Source organism: Pongo pygmaeus, chromosome 19 (genome assembly GCF_028885625.2).
Source record: "Pongo pygmaeus isolate AG05252 chromosome 19, NHGRI_mPonPyg2-v2.0_pri, whole genome shotgun sequence".
NCBI lineage: Eukaryota > Metazoa > Chordata > Mammalia > Primates > Hominidae > Pongo > Pongo pygmaeus.
In genome coordinates, this window is record NC_072392.2 from 46720248 (window position 1) to 46732537 (window position 12290).

The 12290-nt window shown below is 42.0% G+C and overlaps 2 protein-coding genes across 5 annotated transcripts in view; one reads left to right on the top strand and one right to left on the bottom strand.

The window, feature by feature from the left end:
- Positions 1-1369: 1369 nt before the first annotated feature.
- On the top strand, positions 1370-8944 carry LOC129018318 (nucleosome-remodeling factor subunit BPTF). The gene is made up of 3 exons (XM_054459920.2): positions 1370-2080; positions 5354-5574; positions 7335-8944. Exons 1-3 carry the CDS (start codon positions 1941-1943, stop codon positions 7364-7366), a joined length of 393 nt encoding a protein of 130 aa, XP_054315895.1. The 5' UTR covers positions 1370-1940; the 3' UTR covers positions 7367-8944.
- SUZ12 (SUZ12 polycomb repressive complex 2 subunit) overlaps positions 7626-12290 on the bottom strand; it is a 63281-nt gene continuing 58616 nt past the window's right edge. For all 4 annotated transcript variants that reach the window (XM_054459915.2, XM_054459914.2, XM_063656132.1 and 1 more), the window contains 2 exons: positions 11765-11844; positions 7626-10004 (listed from right to left, as the gene is read on the bottom strand). In XM_054459915.2, coding sequence (XP_054315890.1) covers positions 9659-10004; positions 11765-11844 — 426 coding nt within the window. In that variant the 3' untranslated portion in view covers positions 7626-9658. The remainder of the gene's footprint in view (positions 10005-11764; positions 11845-12290) is intronic.

Below are 12290 nucleotides of genomic sequence, written 5' to 3' on the forward strand. Positions count from 1 at the left end.
CTAAACCAAATGATCCATTTCCTTAACACAATTTAAAAGCCACAGCTAGGGATGTGAACACAGGCATGTTTTTCTGTGTGTTTCTGTGCCACAATCTGTCCAAATCCTTAATTCCCTTTTAAGGAACAGATATATAATGAAAATCCGAAAGGAAACACATTAGAAATGCAAAGAGGTTTGCAAAACAAGAGGCTTCTTTCATTCCAGAAAACCACACCAAAACAAGGGGAGAAAAATGAATGCAATGGATATGTGCTTGCCCAAGTTTCAATCCTGCCCGGTGGAGACACTGCACTGGCACAAATTTTGAGGAGAAAAAAAGGGGGTTGGGGGGACGGGGAGCAAGCCAGTGTGGCCTGCAAACTGCAACAATGCAATCTCCATTTTGAACAATGTGCTGCTTTCCTCTTATAAATCTAGTTTTTTGCCACTTAATGTGCCCTCCCATTTCCCCTCTGTTTAGGGGTCGGTGGGGTTGGCGGGAGATCGGAGCGGGATGCACAGCATATAAGTGAGAAAGGGGGGAGGGGAGAGGAGGTGGGGAATGAGTCTGCAGCAACTGCGCTGGGTGGGTACCTGGAGAGCTGCTGAAGCTGCTTTCCGTGGAGTAACTGGCGTCCTCGTGGTCATCTTCCAGCTCCTCCGGATAATCGGAGTCATCGTCGTCCTCCTCCACGTCATCCTCCTAGTTGTCCTCAGACTCCTGGGTCTCCTCGTCATCGCCGTTCTCCTCCTCTTCCTCCTCGCTCTGGTGGTCATCATACACCACTTTGTTGACGGCCCTCCGGGCCGCGGTGGTCCGCACTAGGTGGCTGCCCCGCCCCCACCCCCCCCCCCAGCCCGGTACGCTGGTGCTGGCCAGCCGCGGTGGCTTCCTCCGGCTACTGCTGCCCACCCTGGGCGAGCTCAGCCGCGTCTTGGGTGCCACCTCATCCTGGCGGCTGCCCACCTGCCTCGCATATCCGCGAGTGGAGCCCCCGATGGGTCCGGACGTGGGCTGCGGCGGCGGGGCCCAGGCGCAGCGCTCCGCAGCGGGAGCCGCGGGCTGCTTGGTCGGCTTGCCCCGCTGGCCCCTCTTGTTGGAGCCTGAGGCGGGGGGGCCGAGAAGGGAAAGCTGACAGGGAGGGCCGGGCGCAGTGGGGGCGGTGGGGAGCGCCGGGGCTGGGTTGGGAGGCCCGAGGGGCCCGGCGGGAGGGGCCTGGCGGGCGGAAGCGGATGGAGGGAGAAGGCTCAACCGAATTGCTGGGGCCCCACTGAAGATCGCCTTCGACCGCCACCTTCAACCGCCTTCAACCGCCACGGTCACGTGAGCTGCACCGGAGGAGCCTGGGACGGGGGCGAGGTGGCGCGGGGCGGCTAGGGGGAGCGCGGGAGCGTTGAGTTGAGGGCGGAGAGCCCGGGGCGCCTGGACTGGGGGCAGCGCCGCGCGAATGGACTCCGGGCACAGGTGGGGCGGCTGAGAGAGGCCCGCAGCTCGTGACATGCCTGGGGTCTAAGGCTTTCCGAGACCACAGTCTCCGAGGACCCCTGGCTGGAGCCCAAAGCGGGCCGGACCTCCTTCCTGCGACTCCCCTTCTGCGGCTCAGAGAGGAATGCAGGAGAGCCCCCAAATATCGTTCCCTTCCCGCCCCCTAGGGAAACTGAGGCTGAAGCAGCGAGAGAAAGAAAAAAAAAGTCATGGAGGGGGGCGGCCCGAGCGACCTAAGGGACGGGGCAGCGCCAGCGACCGAGGGAAATTAGTCGGGGTGGGGTACAGGGAGACAAGCCCCCAGAATTTAGGAAACTCCGAAGCTTGGAGCTGGAGTCCTGAATTGACTCCGATGACAACTGCTCCGGATCTGTGCCAGGAGCCACGCTCCGGGCTGCCACGCCCCGAGGGAGGGGGGCTCTAAGACCTATTGCATGGAATCCCCACTCGGAAAGCCTCAGTAAACTCCAGAATGCAACTACTGCATGTTCCAATCTCCCGCCAGTTTCCCAGTGTCCCAGCTAGGACCCCGACCGCCTTAGCAAGAACTTACCTCTCCTTTGCAGTGGAAAAGAGGGAATCCTGCCTAAAACCAACTTCGCGGTGTTACAGGTTTGTATTATCGGGAAATAACCTTAATTTATTTACCTGACAAGTCACTAGGTTTGAGCTTAGCCCAGGGGACGAATCATGGTGACATTTCAGGCACCCTCAAACCTTACCACAGGGACTCAACCCTGAGTGGCTGAGGTCAGTTCTTCACAGAAGAGAAAGGTTTGCCGGGCGCAGTGGCTGACGCCTGTAATCCCAGCACTTTGGGAGGTCGAGGCGGGCGGATCACAAGGTAAGGAGTTCCAGACCATCCTGGCTAACACAGTGAAATCCCATCTCTACTGAAAATACAAAAAAAAATTAGCAGGGCGTAGGTGGTGCACGCCTGTAGTCCCAGCTACTTGGGAGGCTGAGGCAGGAGAATGGCGTAAAATCCGGGAGGCAGAGGTTGCAGGGAGCCGAGATCGCGCCACACTGCACTCCAGCCTGGGAGACAGAGCGAGACTCCGTCTCAAAAAAAAAAAAAAGGGAGGTTTTGTAAACATATATTAATATTTATTGAGATAAGTGACAACCAAAAAGTAATTTAAAGAAAAATAGTTGGCCGGGCGCGATAGCTCACGCCTGCATTCCCAGCCCTTTGAGAGGCCAAGGCCGGACGATTGCTTGAGGTCAAGAGTTTGAGACCAGCCTGGGCAACATAGCAGGACCTCGTCTCTAGAAAAAAATTGAAAAATTAGCCGGGCATGGTGGTGCGCACCTGTGGTCCCAGCTACGCCAGAGGGTGATGGGGGAGGATAGCTTGAGCCTGGGAGGTGGATGTTGCACTGAGCCATGATTGCACCTCTGCACTCCAGCCTGAGTGACAGAGCAAGACCCTGTCTCAAAATTTTTAAAAAAGAAAGAAAAATACCTAACAGGAGATGGCTTATTTCAATCTAGTTAGGAAAATGGAACACATATGTGAAATGAAAATTAAAATACAAGCACTAATTGCCAAATACATGCATTCAATACAGTTTGGTTGAGCTCTAAGGGTGGCAAATGTGTGTATGTCTTCAGGGACTAGGTAAGTAATGTAAGTCAATAAAGTAGACAAGGTGAAGACCTAGGCCAATGGAAATGCCCATATTTTGTTTGAAGAGGGTGGCCAGGTGTGGTGGCTCAGGCCTGTAATCCCAGCACTTTAGGAAGCCAGGTGGGCAGATCACTTGAGCCCAGAAGTTCGACATTAGCCTGGCCAACATAATGAAACCCCATCTCTACTTAAAACACAAAAATTAGCTGGGCATGGTGGCATGTGCCCATAGTCCTAGCTACTCAGGAGGCTGAGGCAGGAGAATCGCTTGAACCTGGGAGGCGGAGGTTGTGGTGAGCGGAGACGTGCCACTGCACTCCAGCCTGGGCAACAGAGCGAGACTCCGTCACCACCCCCCTCCCCCCCAAAAAGAGAGAAAAGTTAAACAAAACAGACCAAAAAAATCCCAACTCTTCTTTGAATGGATTAGCAGGTATTTGCTGTTTTGCTACTTTATGCTTTCATGAATTTATCTTTCTGTGGCTTCAAGAAGAAAAATGCTAAGTCAGTGAATACTGTATATAGGTTGAGCATCCTTATCTAAAATGCTTTGGATCAGAAGTGTTTTGGGCTTTGGAATATTTGCATTATACTTACCAGTTGATCATTTCTAATCTGAAAATCTGAAATGCTCTAATGAGCATTTCCTTTGAACAGCATGTTGACACTGAAAAACTTTTGGACCTTGGAGCATTTTGGATTTCAGATTTTCAGAATAAGGGTACTCCACCAGTATCCATTTATCTATGATTTAATATAGCCCTTCTTTCTTCAGAATTACTGAGTGACTCATTCCTGTAATGCTGCTAAATTTTTATTCATTTATTACCTTAATAATAATATTTAACATTTATTGATCACTAATGTGCCCAGGCACTATGGTAGATGCCTCATCATTATACTTTTAAGTCTTATAGTGGCACACAGGCAGGTTTTATTATATCCTCATTTTACAAGTGAGATAAATAAAATGTCTTAGAGACTCGGAGAGGTTGTGTTTTGTCCATGTCCACGTATCTTATAAGCACATTAGCCTATTTAAAGCCAGATCTCTACGAAAGCCCAGTTTTTTCAGTTCCCTCAGTTTGACATTGAGGAACAGGAAAATCAGACTCGCTCTCATCAATTGCCTCACACATACTCTTGAATTCCTTTTGAGTGGGAACAGAAATACCATTATATGTGTTCCTCTACGTCTAGTCCTAGACATTAATTTGCCTTGTTTCTTTTAAGTTAGTGACCATCTCTGTTGAAGTCTTTAAATCCATTAAAAGTGAATGGAACCTTAGGAGAGTTTTAGGCTGGAGAGGAAGCTCCTCTTCTCTTCAGTTTGGGCTTCGATTGTCCAGAAGTAAAGAGGGATGAGATATTATTTGAGATAACTCCTTCAAGAACCAGAACTTAGCAAAGCGTTTACACGATTTTGATGGAAATATTTCTAAACTGTATTATAAAATTAGCCAGGTATGGTGGCACATGTCTGTAGTCCTAGATACTTGGGAGGCTGAGGCTGGAGAATTGCTTGAACCTAGGAGTCTGAGTATGCAGTGAGCCATGATGGTGCCACTGCACTCTAGCCTGGGTGACAAAGTGAGACCCTGTCTCTAAAATAAATTTATTTTATTCTAAAATAATTCTAGGCCAGGTCCAGTGGCTCATGCCTATAATCCCAGCACTTTAGGAGGCCGAGGTGGGCAGATCACAAGGTCAGGAGATTGAGAACATGTTGGCCAATATGGTGAAACTCCATCTCTACTAAAAATACAAAAATTAGCTGGGCATGGTGGCACATGCCTGTAGTCCCAGCTACTCTGGCTGAGGCAGAAGAATCACTTGAACCTGGGAGGCGGAGGTTGCAGTGAGCCGAGATCACGCCACTGCACTCCAGCCTGGGTGACAAGAGCAAAACTCCATCTCAATAAATAATTAAAATAAAATAATTCTAAATACATTCTGCTCATCATATTGTTACATTGATGATCTTAAAGTTGATTGAGATGTAGCTGAAACTGGCTTCCACAAAGTACTCTCATGTGGTTCTGAAGTTTGAGGTCATCTTTCTCTGTATCAAGTTCTTTAGACGTCCTTTCTCAGAGTAAATCAAGTTTGAGTAAGATCTGCAGGGATCTCTTATGAGCACATATATTGAGTTTTAGTGCATAAGCTTTGTTTTAACTTTTCACTGGGTAGATGAAACTGTCAGATAAGTGGCATTATGTCTAAGATACAAAGTATTTCCCCCCATTTTTAAACAGCGAAGATACAGAAAATGAAAATGAAAATAAAATTTGGTACTACAGCACAAAGGTCCAGCTTGCAGAATTAATTGACTGTCTAGACAAAGATTATTGGGAAGCAGAACTCTGCAAAATTCTGGAAGAAATGCGTGAAGAAATCCACCGACACATGGACATAACTGAAGACCTGACCGATAAGGCTCGGGGCAGTAACAAATCCTTTCTGGCGACAGCTAATGGTGAGAGGGTCATTTTCTCATTTTATTTTTGTTAAGTCTGAGCTAAACTGTTGGTATGAAATCACTGCAAAATTTGAAAATAGATTAAAATTTTCTTTTTTTTTTTTTTGAGACGGAGTCTGGCTCTGTTGCCCAGGCTGGAGTGCAGTGGCACAATCTTGGCTCACTGCAACCTCCGCCTCCCAGGTTCACGCCATTCTCCTGCCTCAGCCTCCCGAGAAGCTGGGACTACAGGCGCTGACCGCCACCACGCCCGGCTAAATTTTTGTATTTTTAGTAGAGACGGGGTTTCACCGTGTTAGCCAGGATGGTCTCGATTTCCTGACCTTGTGATCCGCCCACCTTGGCCTCCCAAAGTGCTGCGATTACAGGCTTGAGCCACCGTGTCCGGCCAAAAATAGATTAAAATTTTCAAGTACAGTCATGTATTGCTTAATGATGGGGATACATTCTGAAAAATGTGTCATTTGGCGATGTCACGATTGTGTGAACATCATAGAGTACACTTATACAAACCTAGATGGTAGGGTTTCCTATACACCTAGGTTATACGGCATAGCCTATTGCTGCTAGGCTGCAAACCTGTACGTCATGTGACTGTACTGAATCCCGTGATCAGTTGTAGCACAACGGTAGGTATTTGTGTATCTAACCATATCTAAACATTTAAAAAGGTACTACATAAAATCTTATGGGATCACCGTCATGTATGTGGTTCCTTGTGGACAAACATCGTGCAGTGCATGACTGTGTGTATATTTTACTTTAGTTCTCCGTATTTCATTTTCCCAAGAGAACCTTGTTCATTCCCACATAAATTAGGGATGATATACATTTTAGTGTTTTATTTCTGCCTTGGGTCATTACTAATATTCCCCAAAATGTTAGTTTAATTCAAGTATCTTATTAAACTTTTTTGGCATTCCAGCTTTTAAGAAATATTCTTTTTGAACTTTTTGCCTTTTTTAAAAAATAAAACTTTAAAATTTTAGAATAGTTTTAGATTTATACAAAAGTTGCAGAGATAGTAGAAGGTTTCCATATATCCTGTACTTGGTTGCCCCTGTTATTAGTATCTTCGATTAGTGTGGGATATTTGTTACAACTAATGGACCAGTGTTGATACACTGTTATTAACTCAAGTCCATACTTTATTTAAATGTCCTTAGTTTTTACCTGATGTCCTTTTTCTGCCTCATGATCCTATACCACATGATATTTAGTCATCATGTTTTCCTCTAGACTGTCGGTTTCTCAGACTTTCCTTGTTTTTGATGACCTTGACAGTTTGGAGAAAGCCCTCCTTATGGGTTTTTCTCATGGTTAGCCTAGGTTTTTGCATTTTGGGGAGGAAGACCACAGAGGTGATGTGCAGTTCTCATCTTATCAAGAGTGCACGCTGTCGTCGTGACTTATCACTGATGATGTTAACCTTGGTCCTCTGGGTGAGGCAGTGTTTGTCAGGTTTCCCTACATCCTCCCCCATCTCCTCAAACCCCCAATACTGTAAGTCACTGTAAACAGCCACACTTACTGGGTGGGGAGTCATGTTCTACCTTCTTGAAGGGGCAATATCTACATAAATTATTTGGAAGTTTTCTGCACAGGAGATTTGTTTATTCATTTCTTTTCAGACATTTATTTCTGAGTATAGATTCATGGATATTTTATACTCATTGGGTTATAACTGGTTATTTATTAGGTTATAATTCAATGTCACCTTATTTATTTTGTCACTCAACTCTGCTTTTCTTTTTTAGGTTTGAAAAACATATATACCTTAAAAGTTTAAATAGTATAAAAAGGTATGCTGTGAAAAATGAATCTCTCCTTCATTACTCTGAACTATAAATTTTTAAATATTTATGAAATACCATAAATGACATATTAGTTGTAACTGCTGAAAGCAGGATTTCACATTAAGATTTTCCTAATTTCTTATTAGCTCTGACTCATTTGAGGCTGAAATCTTACTATGCTATCTAAATCGAAATTTTAATGTACATGTTAACAATGCATAGTAACAAAAAAACCCCAAAACAGAATACAGCTTTTATATTACTGAACTTTATGTACAAAATCATTTGATTTCAAATAAACATTTAATGTAAAAACAAATGTTCTTTTAAACTGAATTTTTTTTACATCTACTGTACCATTCAAATGCTTTATCATCTTACATGATTTCTTCAAAATCTGTTATCAAGGGTACATATAGAAAAGCACTTTTTTTATAAATAGAAACAAAGGGATTTTTTCAGCTTTTACGATGACATAAAAAGTTTACTCAACAGAAGTAATTTTATTACTATTTGGGGGAGGGAATCACCAACTTTTTGTGCAAACAATGCTAGCCTTCTTTTAAGCATTAAGAGCATAACTGCTTAAGAAATGACATAAGCAATAATTCTACACCTACATCTCCCCTAAAATAATCTATTTTTTTTTTTTTTACATATGTGCACAGCTTTAGCAAATTAAAGCCCGAGATAAACGCTCGAGATCTACTATCCAGAGGCAAAATCAGAGTTTACTAGAACTCACCATTTGGAGAGCTTACCAATCAAGGAATCTGTAATGAAAGCTGCAGTTTCCCTCTTTCCTATTTTTTTTTTAAACACAAAAATCAATGACTAAGAACTTAATACTGGATGACAAATCACATCCACACTATTCGTTAAATAGCCTCACAGTTAAACACATCTTAAAGACCAATCAAATCAGTATTTACATTTTATAAATTTCTGAAGACACCATTAGAAAGCTTATATATCCCTTCATTAAACAAAATAGGGAACTGCATCTGATGGTGGTGGAATGAAATTTTAAAATTAAAAATACCTGTATTTACAGCAGCATTGATCCTTTATAAATAAAGAATATGAAAATGCAATATCTTTAAGGATAATAAAAAATTGAGGTGATGTTACTCAACCACAGTGCTCGGAGTTGGAATAAAAACCTATTGATGCTTGTTAATGTGCCAGTAGTGAATCCACTTTCTGTTGGAGAAAATCCAACTGCAAATATGTGCGTGAAACACATATAACACAGGGCAAAATTGCTCAAAATGATTCAAGTCAGCTTATCTGTATTGGATATTCTATTCATGAAACACATTACAAAGACATCCTTGCAAAGAAATAAAAGGCATAACAGTTTTCTGGTTGACTTTTTAAGAACACTTCTCCCCTTATAAGTGACATCTTAAAATCTCAAATGTGTTCTTCCCTTGGTTTGCAATCCTAATTTAAAGATACGAACAGCTTAATTTTCCATGTGATTATCTAATTAAAAAAGAAAAACCAAAACAAGCAAAATGTTCAAGTTAAAAAAAAAAAAACATACTGGGCGAGCAATGCACTAAAATTATCCACATGAAAACAAATGGTCAGTAATCTTATAAACCAACATAGCATTTCACTGTCAACAATGTGAAAATTTAATATCTTCTCAAACAGGCATAAGATGAAGAAGTGCTATTTTTTAATTATAAAATCAACTTATGTAAAATATCTTACATTGTAACTTTTCATTCCGAATTGACAAATGATTTCAAAAACAAGGATCAAAGTTTGACTGCAAATAGTAATGCAATATAATTTCATAAAAATCCTTCAATTTCTATTTTTTTCCTTTTCTGTAGTTGATATATGAAGACCACTTCAATTTCTAAAAAAGGGAACCATTCCAATTTTCCCTCCCCAAGAAAATGTCTCACAACTACAAAGTAGAAAAACAGCCGGTCATAAATGCAAAAAAAATTCTAATTTATCTATGAAATAATTTCTAGACCAATTCAACATATTTGATGACATTTGTTGAGTTTAAAAATACTTTGAAATATTGCTTTTCATGCTTAAAGTACAGAATGTTTTGATGACATCAATAAAAGTGATATACATGTAATGCTGCATAATGAAGTGAAGTAGAACCCTGATACAAATATCCTTGTTGAAATCATTTACTTCATCTAACAGTGCCTGTTTGGAACCTATGATTAAAAACAAAAACATAATTCTTAGAGGATGAATTCCCTAAAATGTAATTTCAGTGTTTGTCCATAACATGGGGTTAGATCTTTTCAGAGTTTTTGTTTTTTGCTCTGTTTTGAAACCCCTGAGACGCTATCTGTTTCCAAAGCTTTCTCTTTTGAGTTAATTTCACTAAATCCATTTGCTGTCCCATTTTGTTCTTCAGTTATTTCTTCGTTTGCAGGGGAAGCAGATTCCCCCTTTTCTAATTTTTGCTGCATTTCACGGAGCTTGGTAACAGCTTTATCTATTGACATTATGCTAATAAGATTAAAGTCATGCATGCTGACTAGATGAAGCATGAAGTTTCGACATAAATTCTTCTTAATTATTTTCTGTCCATAATTTTCTACAAACAGCATACAGGCATGATTCATTTGATTGTCAGCAATAAACCTATTTAATAAAAACAGAATATGAATAGCAATACAAAGCATTTTTGTCAAATGCAATAGTGATAACCATTATAATAAGACTATATCCAATTCCAGTAAAATAAAAGATGATTAAAGAAGCAGTAAAACTATAGAGAAACTGAGATTCAATCATCTGAATGAGCTTACCATTTTAGAAATTTCAAGAGATTTAATCTAACTTAAGCTTAAACAGGTGCCATTAGAACAGTAGATATAATTTCTGTTCTTCAATTACATAAGCAGTCTTAAAAGCATAAAATATTTGGGCCGGGTAATTACGCCTGTAATTCTAGCACTTTGGGAGGCCAAGGCGGGTGGATCACAAGATCAGGAGATGGAGATCATCCTGGCTAACACTGTGAAACCCCGTCTCTACTAAAAATGCAAAAAATCAGCTGGGCGTGGTGGCGGGTGCCTGTAGTCCCAGCTGCTCCGAAGGCTGAGGCAGGAGAATGGCGTGAACCTGGGAGGCGGAGCTTGCAGTGAGTCAAGATCACACCACTGCACTCCAGCCTGGACGACAGAGCGAGACTCCGTCTCAAAAAAAAAGAAAAAAAATTTAGTAGAGACAAGGTCTCACTATGTTGCCCAGGTTGGTCTTGAATTCCTCAAGTGATCCTCCTGCCTTGGCATCCTAAAGTGCCAACATTATAAGTGTGAGCCACCACACCAAGCTGGGAACATACTTTCAGCCACAAAGGAATAAGAAACAAAAATTGTTCTCCTTTCACCTCTGTGAAATGGTAAACAAATCCAAAAAGCCATGTTTTATTCTGAAAAATTAACCAATGGTTAAAAATTGTGGTAATAACTGGTAATTTTCAGGATTTCCAGACATGTAACACGTGGCAATAAAAGGCATGAAAATTGGGTCATTAAATGAACCTACAGCTCCGTCTTGCCTTCTGCTGCTCCCTGGTTCTAGGTCCCACCAAGGTGGCTTTTTTTTTTTGGAGATAGGGTCTCACTCTGTTGCCCAGGCTGGAGTGCAGTGGTGCAATCTTGGCTCACTGCAATTTCCATTTCCCGGGTTCTTCAAGTGATTCTAGTGCCTCAGCCTCCCGAGTAACTGGGATTACAGGTGTGTGACACTGCACCCGGCTAAGTTTTGTACGTTTAGTGGAGACAGGGTTTCACCATGTTGGCCAGGCTGCTCTCTAACTTCTGACCTCAAGTGATCCACCTGTCTTGGCCTCCCAAAGTACTGGGATTACAGGCATGAGCCACTGTGCCCAGCTCTATGAAATGTTTTGAGTGTGAACGAGTCAACCCTGATAGAGTTTGCAAGCATGGGAGAAACACTACTACGAGAGTTAGGATGGGCACCAGTGATTTCTGAGGAGGGTCTATGATGATGACACCCTTTCCTACGGACACCAGGGTTGCAGCAGCCTGTTTCCTCTTGAAAGCTGACGGAACCACAACCCTGATATATAATGCTGCAATGACTCACATCTCTCCAACAAGTTCTAAAGGCAAGGCCCGGTTTTTGCCCTGATTTTATTAATACTAATGAATATAATATTAGTTCATTGTTATAAATAATACCAAAAGGAACGTCTTTGTACCTAAAAAAAACCTGCCAAACCAAAAAACATTGGACTAGAATAAAATTTGGGACAAATATACATTAATAGAATTTTAAATAAGATTCTAACACACGCAAGATTTCTAGAATGTGAAACAGCAAAAGACCATAAAGAATAATAAAATATTTAAATTAATTTAGAAATACCCTACCCATGCTTCATGACATGGAGATTCCAGAGTTTCATCACTTCTTTCTCTCCTTCATTAACATCAGAAAATTCTTCAATTTGCTGGGAAAAAGAAAAACACCTATTAAACACATATTTTAAGAAAAATTTGTGAGAATGTCAAAAACAGAATGTTTTGGAACTAAAAATACCACAACATATTTATACAGCAAAGTGGCAACATTTCTTAAAATTAACTTCTATTTAAGCAGTCATTTAATTTAATTTAATTTAATTTATTTATTTATTTAGAGACAGAGTCTTGCTCTATCGCCCAGGCTGAAGCACAGTGGCACGATCTCAGCTCACTGAAACCTTGACCTCCCGGGTTCAAGCAATTCTCCTGTCTCAGCCTCCCAAGTAGCTGGGATCTCAAGCACGCGCTACCATGCCCAGTTAACTGTTGTATTTTCTTTTAGTAGAGACGGGGTTTTGCCATGTTGGCCAGGCTGGCCTCAAACTCCTGACCTCAGGTGATCAGCCCAACTTGCCCTACCAAAGTGTTGGGA